General features: G+C 39.0%; 1 protein-coding gene across 2 annotated transcripts in view; it reads left to right on the top strand.

Moving 5' to 3' along the window:
• LOC108751141 (homeotic protein distal-less) overlaps window positions 1-5635 on the top strand; it is a 90081-nt gene extending 84446 nt beyond the window's left edge. The window contains exons 3-5 of one of the 2 annotated variants that reach the window (XM_018491184.1): window positions 1401-1572; window positions 2842-3154; window positions 4542-5635. In XM_018491184.1, coding sequence (XP_018346686.1) covers window positions 1401-1572; window positions 2842-3154; window positions 4542-4560 — 504 coding nt within the window. In that variant the 3' untranslated portion in view covers window positions 4561-5635. Of the gene's footprint in view, window positions 1-1400; window positions 1573-2841; window positions 3159-4541 lie in introns of those variants that run through there. The other variant, XM_018491183.1, reaches the window with a different exon arrangement.
• Window positions 5636-14377: the final 8742 nt, after the last annotated feature.

Genomic DNA, 14377 nt, shown 5'->3' with positions numbered 1-14377 from the left:
AGCAAAGTATTCGCTTCGATCGAAAATAGGATTTTTTCCCTCTTATTTCATTTGTTCTTATTGTATCTAATTTCCACTTACATATAATTAAATCAAACAGATTTTTTTCAAATAAAATATAAGATGCAATGTCGTGCGCAGAAGAAAAAGAAGTTCTACCGCTCCCGGTAGAATTTCTTTCCCGCGGACCAATTCCGACGACATGTCCAAACATATGGCTTCGGTTCGTAGCTGCCGTACACCTCGCGTATTCGCTGTACACGTACCCGCTTAACGTTCGCGGTAGGGTTACGTAAGATTGAGCCAGCACGTCACGTGCATGCGGTGCATGTGTGCGGATGCTGATACAAAAAAAATACCGCATGTGCAATCCTAGCGGTCGCGCGTGCGCACCGGTATACGCGCCACAGGACGACGAAGCTGTCTTGCCGCTGCGGTTCTATGCATCGCAGCGAGGAGGCAAAAGAAACGATGATTACGAAACGACGCGAACGTTCTTTTTCTTTTCTTTTTCCTTCGTCTTCCACCGTCTAACCCGGCAGTACGGAGCGATGATGCGAAGCATCGGATTAGACTCAGGTACGCTTTTGCGCGCATCGCAGTTGCGAAATATATTTCCAATCACGCGTCGATAATCGAGCGACGCATCGCTCGACGAGAGATCGCTCGCGGTCCTCCTTTGGGATAACTTTGTGGATCAAGATAATGGTTCGCGAAGGAAAAAGGTAGCGGTATAAAAATGGAAACATGTTAATGATACGCGACGTAAAACAACATAAAACGTGAGACGGCACTTTGCTTCGTAATTATAATATTAATAATAATTCTTTATGATAACGATGTTGATTATATTTAATATGAGTAGTATTGATGTATTTGAAAATTAAAAGTACTACAATTTATTGCGTGTTATTACATCAGGAATGAGATGATTTATGTAAAAAGTGTCTTCAAAATTCTTCTAATCTCCGATTTAAGAAAATAATTATAAACAACGATATTTTTTTTAAATAATACAACAAGTTGTACTCGTAAAAATGTAAATGTCTATAAACATTCAATGAGTATTCAATATAATATAAGTACATACGTATATAGCGTTCTGTCGCGATATATTTTGTCCTCACGAAATTCTTTTATCTTTCTCGCTTATCTTAATACCGTAAAAAAGTTAACAGAAATTATCTTCACTATTATGACAAAATGAAGGACAACAGCTCAATTATTATTGATAAGATTATTCATATTTGTCATTGTTGGAATTTTGAAATGTCATGTCTGAACGTTGTTAGACAAACGCGTGGAATGTATAATAAAATTTGACGACTGACTTTTCGTTTACGCGTTCATGAAAAAAAAAAAATCTATCTCTAACATAACCGTTACAATTTTTCTTGCAGGTGAAAATCTGGTTCCAAAACAGGAGGAGTAAATACAAGAAGATGATGAAGGCAGCGCAACAAGGTGGGGGTGGTGGTGGTGGTCAGCATGGCAGTCTTCTGGCAGGTGGAACCGCTCTACCCGGAGGACCATCCCCTCAACCCGGTCAACCCGGAAGTCTCATGCAAGGAGGTATGTTACAGTTCCGTTAAATCAAATATATACACTGAATTAAACAAAAAGAAATTCATGAAAGAAAAATCTCATCGCGTATTTAATTAATATTTAAGAGAAGAGCGCGCTTTCGATCAATTTACCGTCGATCAATCGAACACCGTTCTCACGATGTTTTCGCGAACAATTGCGAACATTTTTAATTGGGTGAATAACGGGCGTTAATTGAATGTCACTGGTGAACGTACGCGATGATTGCGCGCTTGACGGGGCTGCTCCATCATTTTACCGCATCGCCGCCGCAATCTCCACGAACGCCACTTTGCTCCGTAATTACAATACTAATGATCCGACGCAATTTTCGCGGTCTGCGTTTTTTATCACGCCTTTGCCACTGCCCGTATCGCCGACAACGACGAAACCGCTTGCCTCACCGTTGCTCTCTTTCTGCGACTAACGGTAATCTCGAAAATCTGCCTAGTAAATGATTTATTCGGAAATGTACCACGAGAGACACAGTAATTAACTTTATCTTGAGAAATTTCTCTTCCTAGGAATGCCACTCTTTCATGATGAAATTTAGTGCGAGCGTCCATGTACTTCCCAATGCGCGTCATTATGTTTCAAGTAATGGTTTCGATATATCGTACAAATTTTATCTTTATACCGTGAGCTTTGTTACAGCTTTAATTTTTACAATATATTTTCACATTACGCTAACATATTGAATTAATTTTTACGCCAATCCTTTTGGATTGAGTGTTAAAAATTAATAAACACAAATGAATATAAATATATGTGATATGAGTATATTTTATATAATACATCTCATCGTTTACACTAATGAGTGCAATACTATAACGTGCTTAAGAATAGTATCAAGGTAACACAAAGTTTCGGAAACGATAAAAATCAGAGCGCCCCTAAATGGTGGTATATCACGAAAACGTGACGTGTACACAGTCGGGGATGAACTACATATATACACCTCCCTTTCTCCGAGCAGATCCCGACTTGACTTAGAGCCTGCGGAATCGAACGCGCAATCACCGCAATCTGGCAACTCTTTCCCATCTCGTAACAGCCACCAGATGCATTATCGCACAATACCGCTCCCTCGCGCGATTAATACAATTTGCTACGCTGCTTCCCATTCAAGCCGCATGCAGCTGCACGTGCAGCAACGCGACGCGACGTACGACGACGGGCGCGGCGACGAGACAGTAACGGCCGCGAGATTCGGAGGAGATTCTGAAACACGGTTCCCGGTTCGCGTTTGTGTTACAGGGGGCGGAAGTTCCGTGTCGGGCAGCCCGACGACGGGTTACCTCGGCGGCATGGGCGGCGGGGGCGGCGGTCACACCCCCGGGAGCTCGAGCCCCGGAAGCGAGATGTCGCCTCAGCACAACGAGAGCCCACCGGCACCCTCCTGGCCGGGTGAGATGAAGCACCATCCGCATCCACACGCGCCGCCCCATTCCCATCATCACCCGCACACGGCCGGGCATCATCCACCGCCGCCGCCACCGCCGCCACATCACGCGGGTTACATGCCGCAGTACTCTTGGTATCAGGCGGATCCCAACCCCGGACTACTCACGTAAGTGTTGTGAGAATTTTTTCATCGATACAGGCTTGACGTATTGCTTTCGGAAACTAGAGATTATATTCATGCATCCAAAGTAGTTCTTAACTCTTATCATTGTATGTTGAAAACTGACCAATGTTTGACTTTCCAATGTTGTGTGTTGAAGAATAGACGTAATATATATAGACCGCGGATTCCTTGATATTAGCATCTGTCTTCAACTCAATATGCGAAAGAGAGAGATATGATTTAAGCTACCTCACTTTTTTTTAAACCAATAGTAACAACTTCATATAGGAATGCACAATCTATTCTTATTACGTCAAAATAAAAATGTGAATAATTGCAACTGAGTTTGCGATTTGAGATTAAAAATGACACTGAAGTTAGGCAGATGAGTATTGCTCGCCAAGTTCGAAGTGATTGAACTGTACAATTATGTTTTAATCTTTACTTGTAACAATGCTATTAAGAAAATAGAAATAATTCTATATGAAATGAATCTCGTTCTAAGATATAGGAGCATCTATCGTGTTTCACGTACATCGAGAGAACAACGTTCTTCAAATGCATTTGATAATAAGCTTTGTCATTGTAATTGCTATAACTCATATCAGCGATTTCTGTGTGAGCGTAATTGAATAGTACTTCGATACTCAATCATAGACATTTTCAATTTAAAATTAAAGTGCGACGCGTCAATCAACGCGCTTCAACACAAACTGGTACTGCCAGTCACGTGTCCCCTTAGGACATGTTGCGACGTTTCTCCTATTCACTAAGAACCAGCATGACGCGACAAATTTACCTCACTCGCCTTGCCGTAATATTCATCGCGCTGTGATTCCGGAAGCTTCAAAGTTACCGCATATCTCTTTAATAATATATAATAACCGCGAGAACCGACGTGAGATCGAATAGGAAAAATACATTTTGTGCAGCACAGATAGATGTATCTATAGATTTGTGCTGAGAAAGATGCAACATACTTAGTACTGAACTTGGCTCGAAATTAGTTAATTATTAAAATGTTAACAGTTCAATTTTTTACTTGTATACCCAATATTGGATTTGGAAGAAATCTAGATAATTTAAGGCACTTGGTTACTCATCACGGATATTCAGATTGATATTATGCAGAAACGAAGAAAATAATGAAAATTCTTGAAAAGTATATTAAAATAGAAATATCTTTCAATAAAATAATCATTTGCATATGCATTTTAATATAGTTTGCAAGAATTTTTTTTTTATGTACAATACTTTTCTCCTTTCTGACATCCATCCAAATGATTGAGATCCAGGAGCTTTAAGATAGAAGGAGCTTAATTTTCGCAAAATGTTGCATTACACGTCATATAACGTTTTCTAATTAAACGATCATCCGTGCTTTTTACAGGGTATGGCCAGCGGTTTAACGAAGATGTCCCTTGAACTGACAATGAGTTTAGGTGTGCCACTTCTTCGTGGCGCTGCGAACGTATCCCAGCGGTCCCGCCCCAAAGTGTGAATATGTGTAGCACCTCTCGCGAGGAAAATTGAATGTTAATATTGTTTCTAATCGTATAATGGAACCCGCATGCCGGTATCCGTGCGGGCCGTCCGTCGAAGTGAGAGCGGTATGAACAGTGCGACGTCGTGTGTGATACACGCCCCTTAGCAAAATATTAATAATAATACTAATGAGACGAAAGGAATGCAACCAAGAACGCTAATCGACGACGATGCTTCTCAAAGCTGACGAAGAGGACCGACGCCCGAGTTTCCAGCCAACGTGGACTGTCGACAACGTCACGGAAAATCGGAAAGTCATGAACGATTCGTGCATCGAGTGACTCTTGACTGAGTTAGTGACGCTGTTTCGGTGCGCGCCGTTTCGTTGTGCTGCGAGGATGTTTCCTCCTCGAGCTGGAATCGACGTAAGTTGAAGGAAGGACAGGAATGACATCGTCGTACGGTGAAGTAAAAAGTAACGTTGTAAAAAAGGATGGTAATAATAATGTAACAGCGATTTACGATGTGAAATCGCCGAAAATCTATCCGTGACCGAGTTCGTAATGCGAGTTCTCTGAGAATAACGTTGTTCATTGATAATCTTAAAGTTCGATTTACGAATTGGAGGGTACTTGTAACGCTTCGCGTATGATTGAGTGATTGTCACGACTGTAACGCTTTTCGTGTTTGACAAGTAATCGTTGTCGCAAAAATAAGAGTCGCGAGGAATCTTTTTTCCCGGGAAATAAAACGACTTCTCTATATGTCTGTTCGTGTCGACTGTCGTGATTGCGTGCATCGGATCTAATTTGATTACTACGGTTAATTATAATAAGCAGAGATTGCCTCCAAGCAATTGTTTTTATTGTGAAAATGTTGTTGTCCGCCGTTTGTCAAGCGTGGAATTGCATACCGAATTTAATCGTTATGGTTAATCAAATAAATGACACGATACAATAGTTTCCTACGAAAAAGTATTGAATCAACGTTACCATCAATTACGGCAATTAAGTATTAATTGATATTATTTGATTTTATATATATATATATTTCTACATATATATATATACCAGAAACCTCACATTTACAATGCGTTCTATTTGACCTTTTTTTATTTTTTAGTTATTTGTAAAATTTATCTCTCGACTTTTCACATTGGAATATTTTACAATGTAACTAATTGATAATATGTTTTATTTGTAAAGATTTTAAATATTAAATTTGAGGTTTTTTTGATCTTAGTATTGCCACTATTATTCTTATGCATATTTATTCTCAGAATAAAATTGTAAAATTTTGTAAACATCGTTTCTGCTCAGATAATTTTTGTTTAATTATGAACTTACATTGGACGACATTGTTATTGGTGAATAAACAGATTAGTATGACAAATAAGAACTATTTTGAAATTTACTTGGTTGAAACAAAGTATGAATTTGCTTAATTATTTGCATAGTTACATCTTCTAATGACTTCTAACGATTATCGAGATTAATAGGATAGTATAATAGTGGCGATGATATCAGGATTTGAAAAATGGAAAAGAACGCGAGTTATATATATAGATTAGAGATTCATCCTAACCCACATCCGGTCCTCGTCTCTATTACGTCCAGGAAAAAATAAATAACAAACTCCGAGACCAGGTCGCGCGATTCTTTTCAATATGGCTTGATATTTTCGTCACCTTTCTGAATCAGCCCAGTCTGGCACAATCGCGCATCTCTAAAAACCAATTTCTATCTCCTCGCAAATGTCAATTGCCGATGACGTTAGGCCGGTCGATCCTTTGTGACAGTTGCCCAACAATCGCGAGCGCAGCTGACCTACTTCGTGCTGGATCTCGCGCGATAGACGAACGAGAAGAACGTTAAGATTGGCGAGGCCTCTCCAGGAAGATAGACGAGGAAGGGAGAGAAGCGGGGGGGGGGGGGAAGCGAGAGACAACGTTGCATAAACTCGTTGAGCAGTCGTTCCTCAAGGCGGTTGGAAGTAATGAAATCCTAATGACATTTTCGTGAGTCAAACGATCTCGGCAATCACGGTGGCTCACTGTAATCACCGGTCCCTCCTTCCCGGATGAGGCAACTGGCCGGAGGCCTCCTCCGAAGAGGAGAATAATACACGAGCGACGAACGGAGGTACGAATAGCTAGAGGAGAGCGAGCTGGAAAAAAGTCATTTATCTTTGTTGGCGACACGCGGAATGTCATCGATGTTTAAATATATTATGAACTTCGGAAAACCGAAGAATTAATTTCAACCAATGATTGGTTGCCCTGATTTGTAGTCTCTTTCGTAGTTTCTATAATTTAATTAACGCAATCCGCTTGATTTTCACTCGATTGCAATATTTTGTGTAATGAATTGAGAATTTTTATCTTTTAAAAAAATAGTTAGTTTCAAAAATATTTATTTATTTATAGATTTGTTTACGACAAAATATCGTTTTGTTAAGTATACACATTTTGCAAAAGAAAATGTCAAAAAAATTATGAAATTAATAAACCGGAAGGGAAGGGAACTTCAATAAATTAATGATAAGTCGAATAGAAACGATTTACTGCCTCTGTGAAAACACAGCTCTCGCGATCCGTTCGAATTCTGTTAGAAGAGTAGAACTCGAGCTTCACGTTATAAGCCGTTCGAGTTGCGGGTAGAACAATGTGGCGGACTGTTTTACGCTGTTTCTTCTTCGCTATCTTCTGTCGGCCATGTTAGGTCACCCTTGCCATCTTGCGCGTCGCACAATATCTAGCTTTCCAAGAGGCGACGCCAAACCGCAAAAACGACGGCTGCGGCTTGCAACCGCGGGAAACTGGGAGGGTCGGGCGGGCCCCATCGCTGACCCAGATCCACGGTCTCGTCAGTGCAACAATGGTCGTCGTCTCATGAGAACACATGGTGTGCCGCACAGTTTCTGTCCTTCCTGATTCTGTCTTTTCCTTCTTCGCTCTGATTGTTACCGTTCGGCACATGTCGGTCGCGATGTACACCGAGATCGTACAATCAAGACCTCAGCCTTCCGTACATTCCGATCTTCAAGTCTGCGAAATATTGAATTCCTATGATTTTTCTTTAATTTATGTATGTGTTTTCTGCATTAATGCGCTAATTCAAACTTACCACATTGGAAACTTAAAATTATTAATTTCTTCACATAATTTATCATAACGTAAGATCTCTCCTATGAATATTTCATATCTCTGACAAGACCACTGATCGACATGCCACCGTTAACCATGATAGTAATTAACTGAATTTGTACACGGAGAGAATGTTCTTTTAAAATTTACTCTGAAAATATGGTAGAGCTGTGGTACGATACAATATTTTAAACATTTTTGCAACCATGCACTTTAGTAAAATTCAAACTTATTTTATACTTCATTGTAGTTTTATTAATGAATGAGAGAGATTTACGTTAAAATTCTTTCAAATACAATGTTGTCCCACGACTGTCATATTTTCAAGATAAATTCTAAGAAAAAAAATTCTCTCCGTGTAATTAACAGAATTTTTACAATCCAAAGTTGCGTCTAATTCTCGATATAACGACAAATCCCAGGATAAGGCAGTACATAAAATTACTATACATTTGTAAGTAAAAATGTAACTTGTCTCAATCGTAAATGAGATCTTAAATAATCGTATTCGTGATACTGGAGCCGTACAGTTACCGAATACGCTTGTTGATAGAGCGTCTGATTGAGCGATTGAGTATGCGGCATCTCACATGGCAATGCACCCGTATAAATCTCCTCCGATTTCCCCGATTCCCTGGGAATCGACGAGGGCGTCGGCGCCGCGCAAGTCGACGCGGCGCGGAAACTCAAGGCGGATTAGGCTGCCGGGTTCGCCCCATGGTGCACAAAGAGAACAGTACAAAACTAGTTTTATGCCCTTCCGCTCGTGTCGACCGCGCTTGCTGTTGAACGCTGGTACGCGATTACGTCGCGTGTGCTTGCGTAAAGGCCTCGCGGCGGAAAAAGGGAAGGCGGGTTGGAAGGTAGGCTACGGTCCGGGAAGATCGATGTCGCTGCGCCGGAACGGCGCGGAATTCCTACGTCGTCATGACGTTCAACGTCGTCGTCGGGTGCACGCGAAGGATGAACCGGCGGCGACGACGACGACGACGACGACGACGGCGAGGACGGCGACAACGACACGACGATTCTCTCCCGTGTATAATAATAAGTGCCGTTAGATTTAACCGCAAGTCGCGCTGCGGAAAACTAGGAAGTACGAGACGGCCTTCTCGGACGGGTTCTTGCGTTTTGATTCGGTGCAATAAGAAGGTATATGCGTGTATAATTTAAGACGAAGCTCCCCTCAGTTCCTAAATTACGTGTAAAGCCGGAAATGCGGAAAACAGCGTAAAACAATTGAGCGTGGTCGAAGTGACAAGGCGCGCATTTAGCTGAATAATTATTGTCGAGATTAGCGCAAAATTTCCTGAAAAGTTACAGTTATGTCGGAAAAATTAATTTACTTTCTATGTATTAAATATAAATTATATTTGTAAATTTACGCGAATCTGAAATAAACGAAACTTTGAGAAAATTGTAATATTATAATTGTAAAAAAAAAAAATTAATAATACTTCTTCATACTTCGAACGTAATTTATTTGCGAAGTACAATTTTTAGGAAATAATGCGTGAGACATGAATCTCTGCGACGTAATAAAACATCGATCCGATATCTTCAATGAAATTGCGTGCAAAATCAAGCTCGTGCGGCTCACCTTTGCCACGCTTTTGTCGAATACGCGGATTATGATTGCACCGCGCGCGAAAACGAGTGCGAACTTAACTGTGACAGAAAGTATGAGAGAGAGAGAGAGAGAGAGAGAGAGAGAATGGTAAACAGCATAAAGAGTCCATAGAATTTACTAGCGTTACTAGTCTCGGTGCAAGCCATCGGAGATCGATCAGATCTCGGCGAAGCTGAAGCTGGGAGATCGAACACCGAACATTTGTAAATATTGCACCGGGGCCCTCTAGCATGTAAGCCGTAAGTGAATCTGTGTAAAATACGATATTGTGATAAGAATGTAAAGAGATGCGAAAAAAAAGAAACGAGAGAGAGAGAGAGAGGAATCAAGAGAGGCCTAGAAAATCGTCTATATACATATAGGATATAAACACGGCAGACCCCTCAATTTATCGATTTTACCGAGTACCCTTGTACGGATATAGAATATTACGAGAACTAAAACACCTTAATTATGATTACTATTGTATAAAATATGAATAATAATTAATTAATTCAATTTAAAATATCGTCTCGTAACATTCCATGTGTGTTTTCCTATTTCCAACGTAATCCCTTCACGTTTTATATTAAAAATATATAATTAATATATTTATTATAAGAATGCTTTGTGTTATTTTTTTTCTTAAAATAAGGCAGTTCTGTTTAATCGACTTCTACATGCTAAAATTCATAAGTTTCTAAGAAACACTTTTAACTAGAAACATGAAATATTCCTGACAATTGATTTAACGACAAAAGTGTGTGTGTTTTTTTTTGTTATATTTTTGTATTATATCCATAACAATTGTTTTAATAACAAAAGACTCTTTTCTTTGTGTTATATTTTAGTAACCTGGTTTAGAGAAAGAAAAAAGAACTAACGAATCGAAATGCGCCTTATATGGTAGCACGGGAAGAACGCATCGGCGATTGACACACGTCGCCATGTCCTTCGTGAATTACCACATTTTCATGTAACGAGTGGACATCGGCTCAATGATTCAATCATTTCCGAGTGAACGAGAGCTCTTTCGTGCTGTCCCGATGGATGACGCCTCATGTTCTTTTTGCTTCTTGTCTCTTTGTTCAACGGCAGCCACCTGCTGCTCTAGAGCCAATGTACGCACGCTCTACTTTATGGATAACTGTACTCCTATCTTCGCTCAAAGTTGAAGACGCATGTTCTACGTATTTCCTCGCGAGCTACTCGACGTTTCGAGCGGGACAAGTAATAGGTATTACATGATCACAGGAATTTAAGAAACATGGCATTGAAAGTCATTGTTTCAACATATATTATAGACTATTCCTCTTACAATTTAAGAAACGGACCATTGGAAATCATTATTTCAACATATATTATAGATCTATTCCTCTTACAGTCAGTTCAACTTTCTACATTTTTAATTTTAAAGAAAGAAAACTTGCTTATACAGAATGACGTTCGGGTGCAGCTCTTATTAAATTAACTCGTCCTATGTCGAGCCTCCAATGTGTCTCGTTAAGAAATTGAAAAATATTGAAGAAAAACGGCTCCATTTCTTCAAGAGTACTTTATTCCGTGATCCATCGTTCGCCACGCGCGACTAGGTCCGCTCGTCCGTGCGGGACCATGGACGGCAGAAAAAGGTATGCCGATGTTGGGATGAATACCCAGCGGGGCCTTGCGGGCCCGTGGTTTCCAAACGTAAACTTATACTTATATACAGAAAAGGGAAGAAAGAAAGAGGAAGAGGATGGAGAGGCCACCTCGGTATGACAATGCGAGGAGTCTCGCGGGAAACCTTGCAAAAGAGGGGCGAAAGGGCGGGAGAGCGGCAGACAAAAACGTATAATGGACACAATGCTCGATGGAGCACGCTCGAGTTCTCGCAAGGTAGGCGCCTGCACTCGACCCGGCTCGAGCCTTCGTAAAGATTACGTCGAGTGGATGTTTATTTGCTTTTGGCTACCTCGAAGACGAGCAGCCGTCATCAATGTCGAATTCGATTTACTGTAATTATTTGGCTCGATACCTTTCTCACAAAAATTGTTACACTTAATTTCAGTCTTCCTGCTGTCTTCTATCGAAAAATCTTATGTTTAACGACATAAAGGAATTTATTCTTATCCGAATGCTACAAATCAAACTCGTCTAAATTTTTATTTGCCGCTAAAATCTTTTCATTTCTCTTTTTTTAAGTGATTTATCATTTCGAAAGTCTACAGAGCCACATGAATAGAATGAAGACGAGAGAGATACCTCTTCATTTAATGAACTTGGATACATAAACGTAAACACTTGCAGCTATTTTGTTTGAGAAAGTGTAACAAAATAAAATTTGAGAAAGAAAAAATTTCGCAATAAGTAATAAATAAAAATGTTATTTTGGATAATGTAGCCATGTAGTAAATGTTAATAACAGTTCATGTACATTAATATTTCAAGTTTGTGATAATTAATAAATAATAATTACTAATAAATAAAAATTAATTTTGTATTTACATTAATAATAGTTACTTTACACATTAATATTTCAATATGATTTAATTTACTAATATAATTTACAGTAATATAATTTTATTAATATATATATAATTAGCACTCTTCAAAAACATAAGGAAGTATGGAAAATTAAAAGTAAAGTTTAATTTCTTTATCGTTAACAGTATAATATACGGATTAGATAAGTATTAATTAATTCCATTAAACCGTGTTAAATAAATTCACATATTTCTATCCAATTATTTTTACTTCTTGAAATAATTGCAGACTGAACATACCGGTATTCTTTTAAATATTATAATGTTTGTTTACTTGGCAAAGTAAATGAAGAAGCGAAGAGAGAGAGAGAGAGAGAGAGAGAGAGAAAGCCGTATGATCGATCCAGGATACTTTCTAGTCAATACGCGCGGCAGATTTCGATAAAGCTGGCAAATCTAGTCAAGCTAGTTTATCGGTAGGTATGTTCTTAGCTTTATATTACTGCATTATACGAAAGAATATATAGTGGCACACGTTATCAGCACCCGTTACAGACATCCCGATCTAGTTTTGAAATAAAAATAAGAGAAAGAATGAAGCTACTGAAAGAAAGAGCTTTATTTTTGTTCTACAAATTACAAAAAGCAAGAGATTTGCGTCGTTTATTACTTTATCGCTATTACGTCTTGATTGATCTATACAGTGCATATTTGATGTATCATTCTTTCGCACGTTATATATTAGATAATATTGTTTGCACGAAACTGACCCCATTTCTTCATACTGACTGTCAGAGAAAAAAAAAGCATGACATTATCGCCACGTGGCGGTAAACAGCAAAGTACGGATCACAATCACGACGCAGTTGATATAAAATTGACACAAACGTGTCACAAACTTTTGTCCGCATATCGTATCCGTGATTAATAACTTGGTAAATTATTCATGACGATAATAATAACGTTTGGACATACGACCTTTGTATCCTCTTGAGATTACATTTACCACGTAACGGGATCGATATTGCTTATGAACCCATTTATTAGGCACAGTTCAGCGGCGTGTTAAATTCGTAATATCGATAACTTTTTATTTCTAGCATTGTAGAAAGCACTAAACTTTTTCCAAGCGGCGGTCGTGCTTGAGTGAACGTGCAGCAGCACGCAACTGTTACACGAAAGCTAAAAGTGCCCCAGAACTCCAACGCCGTATATACGATACTCTTAACCTTCCCAATGTAAGCGCGGATAAGAACGCACGTACTTCGTGTACTTCGCTTTATCATGGCCGCAGATCGTGCCACCCGAGGGATTCGCCACCGCCCGACTTTGAACAATTAGCATTTAACCCACATCGGATTTCTTGCTCGCTACTTCGCGAACGAATCGTCCACGAGACAATACAGCTCTCTCGACGTACGAGTTTTCGCGTGCGGAATGGTTTCAACTCGTTGTAAAAAAAAACGGACATCCTATATTGTTAATTGCGATAATAATCGGCCACGGTCATGAGCCGATATTTCCTCGTTTGAAGCGATACATTTGACATACACGTCTTATCGTTAAACAATTGAGATACCAATTTTTTGAGAATGTTTAATCAATTACACTTAAAATTATTATTTTAATTTGTGTAAGAACTTCAACGAACGTTCCACGTTTTTGATTATTTAACAATTTATCACGCATTTATTGGAAATGTGTGATAGTTTGTGTAATAATTTGAATTCGAAAGATATTCGTAATATGCCTCCTCTCCGTAATGTCAAATAACTTCACTTTCCATATTACTCTTTCGATATTTCCCTCTCAGTCTGCATGTACAAATATCACCGACTACTTCATAAATCAGCCATCACAGTTATAGCGCCATATATGAGAATTGTATTATCGCATAAAGGTCAGGAAGAAAGAGGCTCGGGCCTCGTAAGACGGTCGACGATATCGAATAAACAAACGAATGAGTGGGAGGCGGCGGAAGTAGCGGATATTAAGGTCTTCGTGACGGAACTTGACTCGTGTTATAGCAAGGCAAGTGAGGTCTCCTCGTCTGGCCGAACTAATTCTATTACTTCGTCCCTTCCTTCCACCACCCGCGACATTCCGTGTGCTGAAAACCGTTGCTGTCGCAGTCGAGATGTATCGTGAATATCATGTGAAGTGTCATAAGTTAAGTTGAAATAAAGCAGATATTTTTTAGCTTCGTGAATCTTTGAAAATTATATACACTGGAAGGTAATCATGCTATATAGCTTTGATATTTTTTTTATATATCATGATTGCTTTTCATGAAAAGAACAGTTTTACTAAAGTATTTAAAAATTTAACTAGATATATATCTGAAAATAATGCTGTTGTATCATATCAAAATAATTATATAAAATGCTTAAACTTAAATAATTACACTGTTAAAAAAAAGAATTTTACTTCCGTTACGTGTAATGGAAGTAAATCTCAAGCAGGTATGTATATCAAAAATATTCAATGGAAATAAAGTCACGAGTAACTTAAATTTAATGTTT

Source organism: Trachymyrmex septentrionalis, unplaced genomic scaffold, assembly GCF_001594115.1.
Source record: "Trachymyrmex septentrionalis isolate Tsep2-gDNA-1 unplaced genomic scaffold, Tsep1.0 scaffold40, whole genome shotgun sequence".
Lineage (NCBI taxonomy): Eukaryota > Metazoa > Arthropoda > Insecta > Hymenoptera > Formicidae > Trachymyrmex > Trachymyrmex septentrionalis.
This window is presented reverse-complemented; position numbering and strand designations above follow the sequence as displayed.